The sequence below is a fragment of the Pelecanus crispus genome, chromosome 1 (assembly GCF_030463565.1).
Source record: "Pelecanus crispus isolate bPelCri1 chromosome 1, bPelCri1.pri, whole genome shotgun sequence".
Classification (NCBI taxonomy): Eukaryota; Metazoa; Chordata; class Aves; order Pelecaniformes; family Pelecanidae; genus Pelecanus; species Pelecanus crispus.
Genome location: NC_134643.1, coordinates 210,717,171 through 210,735,842, shown reverse-complemented (window position 1 = coordinate 210,735,842; position 18,672 = coordinate 210,717,171). Strand labels below are relative to the sequence as shown.

At 41.6% G+C, this 18,672-nt stretch overlaps 1 protein-coding gene across 1 annotated transcript in view; it reads right to left on the bottom strand.

The window, feature by feature from the left end:
• The window catches only part of PDGFD (platelet derived growth factor D), a 147,371-nt gene that overhangs the window by 54,981 nt on the left and 73,718 nt on the right, over positions 1-18,672 (bottom strand). Inside the window, exons 2-3 of the mRNA XM_075726489.1 lie at positions 8,269-8,473; positions 4,055-4,235 (exon numbers count right to left, since the gene is read on the bottom strand). Coding sequence (XP_075582604.1) covers positions 4,055-4,235; positions 8,269-8,473 — 386 coding nt within the window. The remainder of the gene's footprint in view (positions 1-4,054; positions 4,236-8,268; positions 8,474-18,672) is intronic.

Here is an 18,672-nt window from a genome sequence, read left to right as displayed (position 1 = left end):
CTAAATACGGATTGCATTTAGGATTAATGAAACAATTAGTAAGGCAATAACAATTTACTGTTATAACCGTATAACAAATACGTGCCTTTTGTAATAAACTTAAAATAGTGGTTTTAATTAGCAAATGGAATCCAACATTTTCTAGTCATCTCATTAAAATGAAATTAGATGCAGGGTCAGGAATTTTAATTCAAAACATTCACCTTTATTGTTGGAACACATTCCTGAATGAGTTCCTAGATAATTTTAGTAAATGTCCATGCCAATGTACTTGTAAAACTTGGGGATCAAGCTTGTTAACATTCCCTTCTCAAATTAGGACATCAGAAAAAATTCACTTCAGAAGGAAAAAGGGGATTGTATAAAATTACTTCAATCAAGCAAAGATTATTTCCATGTGTAACAGTATAACTTAATTTACATTCCTACATCTCAAAATAATTGATGTAGTATTTTTAGTAATTACTGAATACTTACTTGCTACATGCAAGATCCCTCAGTTGAGGTAACTGCACTGCAAGCAGCAGTGGAATGAAATTTTACATTTGTGGCAATATGGAATATTCACATCACCTACTTTAAGATGTGCAACCCAGGGGCCTCTCTCCTGACAGTGCCTACCTCCCCTCCAACAACTGTGTAAGTTACCTAAGATGACTTATCTTCCTCTGTATCACATATTTCTACATTGTTTGTTGTGAAACACTATGTCCTTAGAGTAAGAAATTACATAATGCATGACAAAAAAAAGACTGGAATGCCTCAGTGCCTTCTATGCTGCCAATTAAAGTTTCTAAGGCAACTCAATCAAGGAAAGTAAAAAAAAATAGGAATGTTTCAGAAATAAGCACTTTAAGTGATAATGGCATGGATGAATTTCAAACAAATTTGCAGCTAAGTGAGGCTCATGCCTAATGGCTGTCCAGGGCTTGCTCCAGACCACTTTTGCTCTAGGTCTGTGAAGCTTGAAGGAAAAGACAATTTTTAAAGAGTTTCGAGGGAGACATTTCTCTGTGTGGATACTCAGGCTAAGCCAACAATCTGCACAGCTACAACTGGGGGCTTTGAGCGTGAAGTGTCCATAGACACCAGCCACCAGCTGCACATACTTGCCTACTTCTGCACCATCGCAGACAGCACAGAGTAGGAGTGACTTTTTCCAGCCACATTACAACACTTTTGACTCTTATTCAACTTGGGATAAATGGTGGGGCACACCCAAGTCACTAATCAGCTCCTGGAGTCAGCTCCACCTAGAGCTCCCACCCCCAGGGAGTCCGATGGCATCATGGGGGAAGAGCGGATCAGGCAACAGGCAGCAACATGTTGGATCTGCCCCTTCTCTCCAAAACCACCCTTGCTGCTCCCCCTCCAGCCTTCCTAGTCCCTCTGACTCAGAGGGGAGGGCAGAGGCAGAGGTGCCAAAAGGCAGAGGACACAGGGAGAGATGGAGGATGAGGAAGAAGGTGGAGGGAGCCTTTGCCAGCATGGCAAGCAAAGGTTGCTAAATGCTGTGTTCAGATGCTCAGACTTTATTTCACAGATCTGCTCCCTTGCCCATTGTCCTTTATCTTATACTGGGACAGTTAATTACTCCCATACATCCATATGGCTTTCAACCTTGTCCTGTTAAAGATCATCCTTGTATTTTTTCAAGTCTAATTTTCCAGAGTCACCTTGAATTCTTAATCCAACCATCCTGTGTGACTGAGGCCCTCCATCTTACATGGGCTGCTTACTTTGCATGCCTTGTTTTACAAGGGCAAACATGATTTTCATCGATACAAGTCTAATTTATGTCTTCTCTAGAAAAATAATCCCTGTTTGTTTCTCTAAATGGTACTGAAATGTAAAGTTAATGCAAAAACACAAGCACATGAAGATAATGAAGTATGTTTCTGCTAAGCTCTGTGGTGCCTCATTTGTGCCTCATCCAGAGTGCTGAACTAAGTAAAAACTTGATCTGCATCAAATGAAGTGAACTTAACTGACTTCCTTGAAGATTCATAAAAGAGAAGGCCAGAGAGCAAGGCTGTGAGGCTGTTTGGCTGCATGTGTAACGGGGAAAAATTCATCCAGCCATTCTGGCACCACACTCAGGAGATGCAGCTGATCAATAAACTCAAGGGAACTCTCCAAATCGCTTGCTTCAATTTTCTCTGGAAAATTATCAATCAGACTCTGGTATACAAATAAACAACTGCCATGCAGATCCAAACTCCAAATTCAAGAAAAAAAAAAGGGAGTTAAAGATTTGCAAATTATCTTGCACACCATTTTCCAAGAAAGCCCCCAGAAGTAGCCTTGTCTTGGAGAAGGTTACAAAGGAAAGAAAAAAAGCAATGCAAAGGTCTTTCATTTCATCTGATACAAAATACCATATGTTTTCACATGCTTCATTAATGCTCCTTGGTTTGCCGTCTAGAAACGCACAATGAGTTCAACCTTCAGGGGTCAGCAGTGCTCAGCATATCTATGAACTGAGCTCTAAGCAACTGTTGGGACTATCGAATAAGGGCTGACTCTGCTGTATATTTATCCTGCGGTTTTAGGTTGGACGGTTTGGAATCTGAAGACCAGCTAAGTACATATCATCCCCATCTCGCAAATGCCACTAATCACCTGTACAGTCCTCTTCTCAGAAATTAAATAGTATTTCATTCAGAGGGTGCACTTCGAGAGTATTCCTCTGAATAGATTTGCTAGACTGTAAAATTCTCTGTTTACTCATAGTTTTGACATTAGATAAATACAGTAGCCTTTTTTGAGCTTTCTAGTGCAGAGAGTCCTGTGTTTTGAGTGATAACATTCATTTTGGGAAAGCTTAATACTATCAGACTAGCTGTACGTGGTCTGGAATAAAGCTTGCTAAATGCAGCAGAGTTTTTGTGGCTGCATTGAAATATGAGCAGTGTAAAGAGAGGCTGCTTCACTGTCTCATTTTTATGCCCAGTGGTCTTTCATAGACTGTTCTGCCTAAATTTTAGTTTTAGTAGATTACCTTCAAATTAGAGTAAATTAGAGCTCAAGATTTACTCACAGTGCAATGCCTTACTCCACTAGAAGCCTAACAATTTAAACGCAAGGGAGCACAATCTTTATAGCTTTAGAGCTGTCTTGACAATGTCCTGTTTATGGACCCTTTTTAGCTTACATAGGCATACATGCATGCAAAGCTGAGAGGTTGAAGTGAAATGACTCAAACAGTGAATGTCTCCTGTTACAGCATTAACATTATTGCTATTCCAGGCTGTCTTATTCTTGTTAAGTAACAGTGGATTGAATAAAAAGGGAATAAGAAGTGCGATGGATATGAAAATATAATGATGACAGTATAATAAATTAATGCTTACCATTTCCTGAGTGTTTGCAAAATCTGCCTCTTTCGAGCTACACTGCACCAAAAGCATTATAATATTAATCAGGACAATACAAAGGAATACATATTTCTATCAAAATCTACTTAAAGTAATGAGCATTCCTGCTCCCTAAAGACAAAACCAAAATAAAAAAGAGCTTTTCATCTCATTGAAACAGTACATGATACACTGCTAATGCCACTGCATATACAAAGAGGTATGTTTGCACGTGGTTAAAAACACAGCCTGAGCCTTAGCACATTGTCTTGCATGTAGAATTTTATCACATGTAGAATAAACTACTCCGCATTTAACTCAGAATCACAGCCATAACCCTTCAAGGTATTTTTATGTGACCTCAAATGAACATAAAAAAGGAGTTCATAGAGCAGCCATTGCTTTGCTATTTCTGCAGCTTCTGTCAAAGCACTGGCAGTGCAGCCGCAGTGCAGAAAGTGTTAGTGCTTCTGAAACATGTTACTAGTGTAAATCTTGGCCTGGACTTTATTTTATATTTAATGACAGGATGTCAAAAATACTTTGATCTGTATTAATGTAGTTGCTGGAATGAAAAATACTTTCAGTCAATCAGTGTTTTGATCCAATGCATTTAGCTACACCATCCAGTCTTCAAGTACTGATGCTCTTTTACACTACAATCTGTCTCTCACCCATGACACAGCTAGATGACTTACCACAAGGGAGTAACAAATCTTGAATCCAGGTTTAGCCACAAAGTAGTCATCAGATTTGAAGGTTATCTTTATCTGATTTGTTCTTGATGTTATTCTTGGAGGTACTTCCTTGTGTCCACACCACCGTCCTCGTATAACCGTACTGGTCTCTGACACATCCTCCACTTCCACAAAGTCATACCTGGGAACCAGTTTGAAGGATTAGTTTTTGCTAACTCTGGTTACAGAAGATGGTGGCAAATAAACAGGAGCACAGCTGGAGACAGAAAGACAACTGTCCCCCATTCTCCACTGCAAAACATCAGACTAAATATTACAAATGGTGGACATGCTCGTGTAGCACAAAATACACTAAGCCGCAAGCTACTGCCTAAGTGCTCAAATGGCGGATTTTTGGGTGCTTGGAACATGCCAGACAGTATTTTCTACCAATAAAAATAGCAATTCTACCAATTAAAATAGCAAAGAGAAGCACTTGCCTGTGCTTAGCACACAGTAAACATACACACTGTGTTTCATGTGGCAGATAAATAATTTAGAGACTTGATAAAATATTATTTAAGGCAGGCTGCCCAAGCTGAGCAGCTGCAAGCCCTTGTGCACTTTCTGGTGGTCCCCTAACTCCCTGCAGCAGCAGCCACTGGCTCCTGCCTGCTGAGCCTGTCAGAGGGCTGGAGCTGGGCTGCTGCCATGCCAGGAGCAAAGGGAGATGCTGGAGGGACACAGCATTGGTGCATGCTGCTGAAAGGTGCGTTTTAGGACCTCCTTTGTAGGAGGTATGGTGCTCCTGCTAGATGGTTTGGAAAGACTCGTATCAAGCTTTCAACCAGAAAAGGGCAGGCTGGCACTCTGCATGCCGCAGCAGGGACTCCTCCGCTCTTCACCTGGGTGCTGTCACCAGGGGCCAAGCAACAGCACGTCTTTCTTTCCCTGTGCAAGGTCACACCTTGACCAGGCACCTGTGCCACAGCCCAATGAAGGCTCTGCCAGGAGCAGCAGACACTAAACCACAGGGACGAGAGCACACAGTGACAGCACTTACTGCCGCAGCCCGCGTATTTGCTGGCTTGGGTCATTTATTGAGTTCATTTCTTGAGCTGGAGAATAAGGAAGGCAGAGAATAAAGTCCTGATCTCACTATGTCTATGAGAAAAACAGCCCCTCAATATCTGAGGAGGCAGAATTAGGCCCCATAAATTACAGCCAGCAAGGCACAGGTGATTGACAAGAGGGGCAGGTTGAGTGCAGGCAATGAGAGATGGGGAGAACTGCCATCCCCACAGTACAGTTAAGCACTAAAACTTTGGAGGTCTTTACCAGAAAGGTTTTTATTATCAAAGCATGTGCTCCCTCCAAAGAGGGAGTTTAAGACTGTTAACTGATTCTTACTAGAAATGTGCTGCTCCCCACCCCCGGGTCTGTGGGCCAGGCACCCGCCTCCCTACGCAGTTGTGGGAGCTGAATAGCTCTGTAAATAACAGACCTGCTTCCCTTCTTCTGCTGAGAGCCCATGTGAAAAAAACACAAGTACTGTGTGGCTTGAGAATACCAGCACTGCTGCTTTTATATTCACCCACCCCAAATTGCACAGAACAGAAAATAACAGATTCGCCGCAACCAAATCACTTAAATCTGCCCAAACTCTGCTGAAACATGCATTTTTTTATAACACTACAAAGTTGAGTTCCAGACAGAGGTAAACTTGTCTCAGGCTCTGTCCACCATCCTCTGCTCCCACTGCCCCATGGTGATGGACGTGGTACCCAGGCAGAGCTCCCCGCTGCCCGCGTGAGTACCTACCACCGTCCCCCGGGCAGCACGACAGCCACTGAACGCTGATCGTAACATTAAGGGGTTGCAGAGTTTTCAGCATAAGATGATCTTGTAGGCTTTGGTGAAAATTGCCCTGACCAGCCTCTACTTTTTGAGGCCGGTAGCCAGACTAACCGCTAGCAAAAATGCGGCAAATCCATGGGCTTTCAGGGATTATTTTTGCTTTCAACAGCAGAGGCTTTGCTGCAATGATCATGGAAGTAGGTGCAGTCTTGGTTGTTTCTGTGCATCCATTTAATTGCATTTCAGAATCATCTCTTATCAAGTGCCTGTGGAAATGCTAAAGGAACTTCTAGAAAATTCTGTAAATCCTTGAATATTTCCTGTCCTTCTGAAACAGCCTTGCTAAAGTATACCTCTTCATTCCTCAGCCTGAATGAATTTCAATCAGTTCAGGTAATAGCATGCAAATTACAATAATTAGCATTAATGAAAAATTAAAAGAAAACACTAGAAATTTCTGGAAAAAAAGCCTAAGGTCAAAAGCAAGTACAAAAGGAAGGGAAGGTGCAGTGGTCCTGAATTACTCGTCCAATATGCACAGCATTCAAGCACATGCTCAGCTCTCAGCATTCATTTCAATTAAAACACTCCTAGCCGTCTCTCTAAAGCAGCACTGCAGGGATCGTCAGGGACTGGAGTTGCAGAAAGGATCTAGTTTTGAAAAACATATTGAGCATTAGCAAAAAATCCAACTATGCACACAGTACTTAACAGGCTTAAAGCCATCACGAGCTGTCTGCCCAAGAAATTCCTCACTCTAGAAGTAATACTATGGCAAATAAAGGTCTTCCAGGAACGCCAGGGAAAGCTTTATTGCAGAAAAGAATGTGACATTTCTCCAGCTTCTATAGACACTATGGATGATGGAAGGTCTTTGCTTCTCTCTGCATCCTAAACTAGCTGCTCTGGAGAAAGCAGGCAGACTGTCTTCCAAGACAGGTCCAAACCCATACTACCGGTAACAGCTTGACTTCCCCTCACCGTGCCACCACCTTTAATGGCTCTTGACAGAGAATACTTCATCTATTTTTCCACAGTAAATTAGCCCTCTGTTTCAAAGTTGCAGTGGTTTAAGGTCAGCCACAGTTTATCCACTATGTAAATATTAACAGGCCGCTTCTGTATGCATTAGGCTCTCAATCTGGGAAAGCGTTTGCAGTGCTGGGAGGTAACTGCCATTACTGACTCCGCTGCTGATCTCCAACAGCACCAGAGCAGAGCAGCAGCTGCCAAGACCATCAAGGCGCAGGGAAGGAGAGCCAGCTTCAGGCTTCATTCTTCTATTATTAAATGGAAAGCAAATGGTTCTCTCTATTGGTATGTAGAAAATGAACAAAGCAAAAGAAGAAAAAAAAAATCCACCCTGTGAAACCCCTCAGAGCTGCCAAACCCTATAAATGCAAATTAACTGACAAAGAAGATAAGATAAGCAGAGGCTGGGTGTGCAGAAATCCTAACAACCCAGTTCTCTGCATAGATAAGGTGTAAGTAACAACATGATCAGGCAGAGAGCTGGAAGCTGAGACTTGAGCGGTTTATGTAAGTAGCATCACAGCAATCTGCCTTTCAGAGCGCACGGGAATCCTGAGCCTGCTCTCTCCCGCAGAACAGATAGCTGAATAAAAGAAATACAAACAAAAAACTCCATGGATTTACTGTTTTCATGAATGTTGGCAAGATTCGCCTCTGTGCTCTGCTAATGCAGAGCAGTTTATCTACCTGGGTTAATTAGCCAGATCAAACGAACTTATGGTCACTTTTGCTTAAAAGGGGAAACCAAAGCAACTGGGATATAGTAGAGTATACTTTATTAGATATATCAGTATGTAGAGTACACTGTTTGTGGACCTATATTTAAAGGTTTTAAAAGAAACTGTACCAGTCAAGAGTAACAATAAAGATAACCAAATAATTTGAAGAACATAGTTATATTTTTCAATGCATTTTTATCTGTCCCTCACACCCCAATATAAACACATACCTATTCACTCACACCTCCCAGAGCCTTCCACCTACTGAAAAAGATGTTTTTTGCCTGGCTGAAACATGACAGAGGTAACAGAGGACAAAATCCTATTGAAGCGGTGCCTGAGTGGTCAGGTAGCTGGATTTGAGCGTACAAGTGCCTTGTGCTTAAAATATTATAGGACTAAAACCTGCCAAAACTGCTTCAGGTCCCGGACAGCTCAGTTTACTTACAAACTCAAAGACCAATTTGGGTTGGAAGGGACCCTTGGAGGTCTGTCCTCCAAGCAGGGCCATCCTAGACCCGGCCCGAGATACCCAGGTTTTGGTTTGCAGTCTCATGCCAGTGGCCACATCCTTAAGCTCAAAGGTGGTATTAAGGAGCCCCTTGCAAACTTCCACTTGCCACTCACCTGCAGATATCATTTTCAGGCTCCTCCAGTCCAAACTGATTATCAAAAGCCAGCTGGATCCTGGTGCTCTCCGGGGAGTGGAGCCGCCATGTCAGCAGGAGGTTCCTGGGGTAACTGCTGGGGAAGCGAGGACTGTGGATGCAGCCATTCCCTGCCACGCTGATGGTCTCTTCTTTTCGGTACAAGTCTGTGAGGTGATTGCTCTCTGTTAGTAGTCACAACTTGTAGAAATTAGTATGTTGTTCCAGTTACAGGAAGGCAAAAAACACAACAGTTTATAACACAGCACAAATTATTTGCGTTTAAAGTCTATAAAAGTTGGGTCTAGGAGCAGTTATTATTAAATAGGAAGTACAGTGTATTTTCTCTTAATTCAACCCCCTATAAACAATAAGAACAACAGTACTCAACTATATAGACTCTTTATTTTATGATAAATATAGCATTACTTTTACATTGATATCCATTATATAATTTCCTTCTCACCATTTTAGTTTTAAAACAGAATTTAAACTTTAATAAAAGCTGCAAGCTTGAGAACAACAAAGTGAGACAGAGTGAAGTAAAAAGGTAAAGAGCCCTGCTTCCCAAATGTGGTGCTCTGGGGAGAGATGCCCTCTAAACAAAAGCAGCAATAAAAAGCTGCAGGAAAGTGCCTGTGAGTGAGTCCAAGTTTGTTTATTGTGCTTAAGTATTTCCTCCCAGAAGCATGTGTTAAGTCACATTTTGATTTTATTTATATGGTGTGAATCATTTACTGTCAATGGATCATTAACACAAATAGCTACTCCACGCTTACACCGATGTAACTGAAGTCAGAAACTGTCCCACCAACTGCCTTATTGCGTAACTTCAAGACAAATAGACAAGTCTTTACTTAATTAAAATTCCACAAGTTCTGCTGCAGCAAATACTCAATTGTTCTTAAAGTTTACTTATACTGAGGTAAAGCCTCAGCTGCTGTAAATCCCTAGCTCCAAGGATAACAGGAACTGTGGCAAGACCCAGCTCTCTCAAAGTCAAAATGTCTTCTCAGTTGCACCATGCACTTAGCATTGTCCAGCTGTTACTGATACTGGAATTTGGCTGCCAGCATCAAAGAACTGCAAACAATGCTTTTTTTGTGCATTGACAGCTTCAGTGTGGTGAAATTTCAAGGATCAGAAGTTCCCAGTTAAGACACTCAGATCCGAGCCTCCACCTGTGAGAGAGCTATCTGTGTTTCCCATGTGGTGGAGCCCATCCAGGGCTCAGTTCAGTTCCTCAGAGAGAGATTTCTAATACCATTTCAGACATAGTACGGTTTCCTGCCTGGCCTCCACGAGGACAGGGAGGTCCAGCAGCATATCCAGCAGCCCCCAGCAAAAGTCCCATGGAAGCTGTGCTGTCTCACAGAGCCACCTGCGCATGGGCATGCTGAGCCCCTTCTCAACGTAGCCAGCGGGACCTAAACCTGGACAGGTCCTGAGTCAGTCACCCAACTGCATTGACCAAACTTCTACTTACTACATGAACTTGGACACTTGCTTTCATGTCAACACCTAAACTCCGGTGTCCTGATCTTGAACTGAACATCACCCCCAGTACGCTGCTGAATGTCAGGTCAACCTCCAGTTCCACTACAAGCAACAGAAATATAAAACTGGTGCCTTCTCCTGAATTTGGCTACTGAGGAAGAGCAAATTTCTCCCACCAAGCCACTCTATGAATGTTGGAAACACAAAACCAAAAGTAAGCAACCAGCCACAGCCATCTGTCACACACAGTAATCAAAGTTTTCTCTCTTAAAATAAAATCTGATGGTTGACTGAAGCTTTCTAAGCTCTTTATATAAAAGAAATATATTTGTTTCATAAATGCTCATGGAAAACAGGAACCCAGAGAAATGGTACAAACTTCATGGTAAGTACATCTATTTTTCAGGTTGCTTTTCACTGGTTCCTGGCTGTAAATACCTCCCTGCACATAGCTGTAAGCAAAGTGTGGTTGTGTGTCAACAGTTCATTGTACCCTTCTGACAGGGTAATAATTCTAGCTTCCAAACAACCTGAAACTTAGAAGATAAAAGTCTAGGTCTCCTGTAAAAACTATCTCCAAAGATCTATCTGTGACATCTTTCTAAGATGCATTCATTCATGATAAAGTGTTCTCACACCCTGAGCCACCTTTTCTAAGCAAATGCAGCCCTGACTCCATAGCTCATGAAGCGCAGATCTAGCCAGTTTTGTTTTGTTTTGTTCTGTTTTGACCAAACTATTTGCACTGGAAAAGTGACAATTCAGTGAAAATAAAGACCACCCACCTATCACTTTTGTTGCAATTTTCATCAGGAACATCTACACTCAAGTCTGTTTTCTATTTTATTTTATTCCTTTTTTTCTGGGGGGAAAAAAAAGACAGACACCACTGGTTTTTTTCCCCTAATCTGGAGTGAAACAAAATGTCCAGCCAACACTACTGAATTCCTACTGAAATGCTGAGGACCTTTGGACTCTGAAAACACCCACTACTCCCAAGAGGACAAAGTATTTCACAGCACTATGTCCAAAATGTCCAAGAAAAGGGATAAAAAAATAAAAGTTTTGATGAAAGCAATTCTGCACTTTTGAATGAAACAACCATTCCCTAAGTCAGAACAAAAGTTACTGCAGTAAAACATGGCAGAACTCATCCTATACATGAGAGTGCTTTGCTCTTCTTTCTCAGACAGAAAACTCTTGCCATATTCCCTCTATCAGCACACATTTCACTGTGTGGTTCAATGTGGTTGATGCTTTTGAGGGAAAGGTTCCCTCTTCCCAGCCAGTCCTAGTACAGGCTTTATTCTGGAGTTGTCAGCCACTGAGATTAGAGTGCTAGGAGCAGTATCTTTTAAATGTACTCATATATATGAGCTCCAACAAAAAATCTGTGCCCTTTACTCAGCACACCACTGAGAAAGTATGTTACCAGTGTTCTTGTACCCCAAGAAGATAGGCTCTGTCATGGCTTTTCATTTAACTTAAACTCTGAATCCTGCAGACTGGGGTGCTCTGCCAGCAAGTGAATCACAGCTGACCAAGATCAGTGCTGAAATGTAATGGCTGGCTCAGTTCCGCACTATCCAAGTTGAAAAAGTAAATGGAGAAATAAAGATGCACGTGTTAAAAAGCTTAAAAATCAAAGCACAGTGACTTGTTATTTCTATCATGGTAGATGCAGTAATTATAAAGTAATTATAGAGGAAAGGCTGGAGAGAAGCATGGGGAGACAATGCTCAGTATAGCAAAATAGGGGATATAAAAATATTATAGAATAAGATATGCCTTTTCCACAAAGGAAGAAAGTATGTTTGACAAGAATGGCCATAAATACTGTTTCTATAACTCACATGGGATGAAATGCAAAGCCACTCAGAGCCTTCACCTGACACTGGAGCAGACACTTCAGGAGCTCTGAAACAGCGTGATTCCGTCTTACCTCTCTCCCCACATGCTAAATTACAATCTGAAGTGATGTAGCCAGGACTGGAACCAAAAGCAGCAGAGTATTCTAAGGGGATTTTCAGTGGGATTTTGCAGAGTTACCTGGTTTAGACAGACATGGGAACACAGTCAACCCAAACTCGGTCTCTGGAGGTTGGCCCCTCACGAATCATCAAGCATCTGGGAAACAGCTTGAAGAGATATGAGCAACTCCTGTACTTCTTGCAGCAACTAAGATGTGAGACTAAAATGACAAGACCTTCCCAAGCAGACAAGCATTGTCCTCATCAGATACACTGGGGCAACTCGTGGAAACCAGATACTGGCCAGAGGGAAAGTCAGGAAAAAAACCCCACTTGAGAACAGATGTAGGCAAAGGAAAAGGCAGTGCCTCTTTCAAGGCACTGAACTGTCCCATGTTGCAATGCAATACAATGCAGTACTATACAGTGTCCTGAATGTCACATACTAACTGTATTCCATAATGCTTTATGGGAGTAAATAAAAAGACGACAGTGGGTAATACACTGCCTGTCACATTTACTAAAAAGCGTATAAAATCATTTCACAGTGAATAAAAGTAGGTGTTAAGTCAAAAGGCAAAAAGGGCATTTAAGCAATTCACAGAAGGAGGATATTCTAGATGGCAGCAGCTACAAAGATATCCTTGCACTAGGGGAGGGAAACTATCTCATAAGGAAGATGAGTGGGAAGGAAGCTGGGAGACATCCTTCGCAGTGAGGCAATTCCCTGCAGAGTCTCAACTGTCTGGGAAGCAGCTTGCTCTATATTTTATTTATCTGAACTAATCTCTCTTTTCTTTTCTTCTTAATTCTTTCCCAACCACTAATTTTAAACATAATGGTACACAAGATAGCCCAGCTGTCCAAGTTAGAGAAGCTCCCATTTAAGGTTTCAAAGCACCTACATTTTCAGAAATGCTTGCCTTCCGCCCACTTCATGGAGAGCAGCTGGGTGTCAAACTGGGAACTGGGAAGTTCAGCTCAATATTCAGAAAACTGTGCTTGTCTCAAGACTTTCCCCACTGTGGGTGCCCAGCACATCCAATGTCTCTCCTTCCCAGCCAGGGTACGTTCTCCTAATGCCATACTGCATGAGCAGCAAGATTCAGAACACAAATTTAATCCTGCGTTTGCTCTGGATGCCTGCATTTCCTTGCAAGCTTTAGCAATGTATCGACACATTCTTGCTAAAGCTACTGTCAGTCATGACATACGTACTACAAAAAAGAAGTTCGCTTTTATTATCATCATTCAACAGACAATGAATTCCTTCACTAAAATTAAAAAAAAAAAAAAAGAAACCAAAACCCAAAAGGCAATTACTGGTTGCTAATACCTAATCTGACATCTGTTCTCAGATATCCATTGAGCAAGGAGAGTCCCTAAGTGTCAATTCCTTCAGAAAGAACAAGAATTCAGAGAATGACCTTGTCTAAGGACCTAACCAATAATGTAGAATACTTAGCTCCACTTTTCTAAGGTTTCTGGAATTTTAGCCTCACCTCCTAAGGTGTTGTCCTGTGTATAAGTTTGCTTCTGTCTTTCTTCCCCTTGTAGACCTGGTTGGCCAACCTCAACAGCTTTGATACAGTGGTAGAGGTTGAAATGATGCCATATTCTGACATGTTTTATGACAAGAAATATACCCTCTTAAATCCCACAGAGCAAAACCTGATGAGCTCATCCCCTGCTACAGCTGAGGAGAGAGTTGCTGGAAACCATGTGAAGTTCATTTTACCACTCATGAAACTATTTGTTATTTCAGTAAAGGACCTTGGGAGTTTGCACGTGGGAGTTTTCCAGATATAACCCTCCTCCCCCATGGCTGCTCTCTTTGAAACAAATACAGCGGTCAATGGTTTGCCACCAATTTTCAAACAAACAAGATAACCTTCGGGGAGAATAATAGCTCTTCAGTTCCTTCAGCTGAAAATTAGCCTGATCTAAATAGCTGAATCCACAGAGTGAGAAGCAAAGAACAGTAAAACATTTTTGAATCCAGGCCACAAATCAGTTCATCTCGGGGACAGGCATGCCAAGCAAGCTGTATTTATGGCAGCCTGTTCAGATACTCATTGGCTTTTTTTTATTCCTCCACCCTCCTGCAATAAGGAGAATCTTTATTTGTTATCCATAAGGTTCTGTGTAAATCAGAGGAAAAGATGACAGAGTTCATGGTCAATATAGTGTATTCCATAGCTGGTCACAGCTGTTGGGAAAATATAAAACTGTAAGGTCATTTACCTTGTTAAAAAAATGATACTTTTTTTTGTGAATATAAACTATAAAATGAACCCTAGTCAGTGAACACAACATCACATTTCTGCTCTCTAATGAAGAAAATACTACTATGTAGTAGTACCTGTCTTAGACATCTCTTGTCTTTTTAAGGACAGCAGCCTAACACACCTAGGTCAGATCTGCTCCCACCATGATTCGCCAGCAGTTCTCCAAAAAGGCAGACCAAGGGAGGGAAAGGGTTGGGATTGCCAGTAATGCAACAAGAATAGCACAACCTTGGCCAGGCTAAAAATTGTAAATTGTCTCTTACGGAGGCACTAAGCTGAGAAAACAGTCATTCTGGTGTAAGGATGCATAAGTAAGAGTATACTGTGCCAGTGGATCTAGTCCAAAGCATTACTTCAGGATGCTTTCAGCTTTACACAACTTCAATAGTCCCATTTATTTCAAGGAGACTACAAACTAACTTGTAGTTAAGATCATACTTAAGGATTTTGCTGGATCAAGACCCAAATAAGAGAGCAGCATTTTAACACCACCCTATGTGTTACTTGTCACCCAGCAACTGAGCAATTAAGTGGACCCCAACCCCACTGGAGTTGATGAAAGACTCTCAGTTTGGTTGGCTGGCTTGCCACTGAACTTCAAAGAAGCAGCTCCAGGTACCCGCTCCTTCTCTTATCAACAGGCCCTTTCTTTTTATCAGGAGCATGAAAGATACTCCAGGCATCATCAGAGTTCAAATCCAAAGCATGACCTGTTCTGTCACTGAATCGATATCAAAAGATGCTGTGTCCATGTTCAGCCAAATTCAGACCTCACATGCACTCACACAGCTCCCTCTGAATCCCTGAGCTGTGTGGAGATCTTTGCTAGAATAATATATTTTATATCTATATAGGATATATCAAAGCAATGAAAAATTGAGCTGTAGAAGCAAAATCAGCCAGTGCAGAATATCAGTACAGAAGGTGTCAGACAACAAAAAAAAACCCCAGCCATCAGAATTCATTTCAGAGCCATCATTCATTTTATAACAGACTAGTTAATAGTCTGTCTGTGGTTCCGTGCAGAGCAACCCACAAGCCTTGGCATTACATGGTCAATGTTCAGTTGAACAGGACCTCAGCAAAGACCACTCGTGAGAATATTGTGGGCAATTGAGAAGTAAGTCCAGGCATATAATTCATAGAGACAGCCTGTTACAATGCTTCTCACTATAATAAGCATTACTTTATTTGCATTTAATAATATTATTTGTACTGTGGAACGGTCACCATCATAACTGCATTTTGAATGCAGTATTAAAGAAACAGTCCCAAAATGAAGAACAGGATGGACTGCATTTTGGTGGGATAAAGGCTGTGACTCTCCTTTGTCCCCTTTGGTGGGTGCCTTGCTCAGACTTCCACAGATGAATACCAAGAAAACAACTCCTTACTTATTTTTATGGGGATATCAAACTTTGTGATGTTTGCTTTTTGCAGTGACTTCTATTACTTGCCTTTATTTGACTTCTTGATAGAGATTTTGTACTACATGAAAGAACATGCTGAATGTCTTATATTAAAGCAAAAGTGTTTATGGAAAAGTAACATATGTTAGGCCAACACATAAAAAACTTTGTTAACTGCTAGTTCATTCATGGGTGGTAGTGTTGCAATGCATCTCTCTGTGGGATTCTTAAACCAACAGCAAACTGAATGTATTTTTCTCTTGGGATTCCATAATTAAGTATGAAAAAGGAAAATGTGTATATCAAGAATGCGTAGCTCTAATAATGTGCAATAAGATTAATGCAAATAACCCCATGATCATGAGAATAAAAATACATAAAACCTTGAGCAACCGTGAGAAAAAAATAAAGAGCAAAATGACTCTACTGGTGCTGCAAAGAGCTTAAGGGAAACTTGATAACTGAAGCAGAAGTTTGCAGTGAGCACCGACACCTCCATGAGAAGGCTGGTACATAACAAACTCGTGTAGTGCCTTGGACAAGACGATACCAATTACAGACACAACTGAATATCAACACTGGACTTTGGCTCACATTGTTTTGCAAAGCACTAGTGCATTGGGGACTTAGGCACTCCAAATCTTCCTGTTTAGGCAGTGGCTTCAAATAAGCAGACCTTTGTGGGAAGCTTCCTTCAAATCCTCCTGGTACAATGAAAATATACTCCTTTTTCATTTTCCCTTCATTATTTTTCAAATTTCTATGACCAAGCAAGGACTTTTTGCCTCAGAAGTCTGGCATGGCTCAAGACTTAAAGGATAATTTGTTTTAAGATATTGTTTTAGAAACTGTTTCAATCAAGCACTCCTGAGACTCAAAAAGATGTGGAATTTCCTTAAAGAAAAAAAATCTGGATAAAAGGAAAGAGAAAATCCAGTCAAAGGGGGAAAGGCTTCTCACACTAAACATATTGTAGGAGATGGACAAGCAATTACTGAGTGGCAGGTCGTACATTAGAATATTAGGCAGTAAAAGGAGAAGCTGTTTCAAAGACAAATGAAGACAATTTTCTCTTGTAACGTGAGCTTCCTTAACCTCTGTGTCAGTACTGAAGATCTGAAATCTCTGGAAGGGCGTGAAAGGTCACTTCTTATAATGGAAAGTCTGGCAATAGTATTCTGGCAGACATCGTCTCCTTGGACTGAGTTTGCCATGGGCATGCTTTTAGTCTCTTAGGGTTCGTATATCAACTGATTGCACAAAATAAAAGCTTGTGGAAATATTTCAGTCTCTTTAAGACAGGTGCATTAAAGACCTAAGCACCTTAAAGTTACCTAGATCTTTAAAAAAAACCCAAAACATAGGGAGATCTCACTGTATTAAAGTATGATTGTTGGTAGTCCTTTCCTTTTTCTGTAGTAGCCTAACAGCTAAATCTGTTCCAAGGAAATAGGAGCCTGTGTTGTGATTCTTCTATTTGCTTGAGAGAATTCAGACCACTTCTGCCTCCTCTCAAGGGATGGATGGTTTCTGGATGCTGCTTCAAAGATGGGTTGTCCATTTTCCAAGAAATGGTTAGAGGTAAAATGCATAAGCAGTTCTTGGAGCAGGGACCAGAACCCAAGACTTAGCCACAAAGTAAAAATCCAGCAGCATTTCTACTTTCTACTCCAAGGCACGCTGTCCTGGGTCTCTGACAGTTTAGACCAGAGCACATCACAGCTCCCTTTTTGTCCCCATGCCTCAGTTTTCTTCTGCTGGAAACCACAGCACTGGAGCAAAGAGGGCAGTAGACATTGAGGTCTTTTCCCAGCATGGTGGCAGAACAGAAGTAGGGCCACAGGGACAGCTTTCCATCATTTAGATAAAAACCCTATGTTGAGAAACAACATTTCCCCAGTCTGGAAAGTCATACATACTGAAGGTACTGAGTACTTCAAGTGCATAGGATCTTTCCTGTAAGTGCTTAGGATTTTCTCTGGAGGTTTGGCATCAGAATGCTGCAGACCTGTCATGTGGATAGATACTGCAATTTAACAAAGTTTCCAGACACACTCATAAAATTCTTGGCTGTGGCCTTCTTTTATTGTTACGACCTTGCACCAAAGGATCATCTAGAGATTTCCTTAGTCCTGTACCAAAGAACGAAACTACATGTGGTGAAAAGAGCAGGAGAGCTCATACACTGCCAACATATAAGGACCAGTGGCTGGGAAGATGATGCTGGTGTACATCAGCACAGCCCACAAGCTCAGGAGCTGCTGTGCCACATGCAGCAACAATCTCGCACACCAGCACAGTCACGTCCTGATCCCTGTAAGCCGAAACCAAAACTGGAAATGGACTTGGCTCCAAAGGCTCGATTTACACGTCTCAGCTTCCCAAGTCCTTTCTGGAAAAACAGCTGTTTGGCTGGTTACCAAGAGGAAGTGATTAGAAACATTCCTTCTAGGTCATGTGGGGCTGTTTGACAAAAAAAGAAGAGCCTAAGAAGTTGTCAAGCTAAGCAACCATTCAAGCTCAACTTGTACTGCTGCCCCATGCAGCCCTTGCTGCAGCCATCCCACCTGCACTCAGCCCCAGTGGTACAGGGCTTCGTGTATGGCTGGCTGGTCACAGGTCTGCAGTGAGGGTAAGGACGTCAAGTGATGAGAATCACGTTGTTTTTAGTTCCAATCGTGGAATTTACCAGTCATTTCGTGATACTTACCGCATGAGTCAAGCCATCTAGTGCAAAACTTTGTTCTCTTACTGTTTCCTCACTGTAGTGCCCAATACCGGAGGGGCAACGTGAAGTGTAATGTCACATAAATGACAAAAAATGTAAAAAAGCAGTGTAAAGACATGCACAGGTAAAGGTAATTCCAAGGTCAGAAGACCATTGCATTAGTTCTCTGTTTAACAGTGGATGTCACATTGGTTTTGCTCTCTGTCTATGTGATCCTAACATGTTCATCGTTAACTTTGTGGTGTCTGGAAATTCTGATCAACGTTGTGTTGTGCACCATGGAAACAAAGCGAGAGATAACCTGTTCTCTGAAAGGTTTACAGTTTACAAGATAAAGGATGGAAGAACTAAAGAAACATTATATATATATGTACCATTCAGTAAAACAGTGATGGGACGAAGAATTAAATATATCTTTCCAGACTTCTACTCCAAAGCCCTCATGAGGCAATGCCCTTAGAAAACCAGGTTTTGTTCTTTACCTGGAAGCTC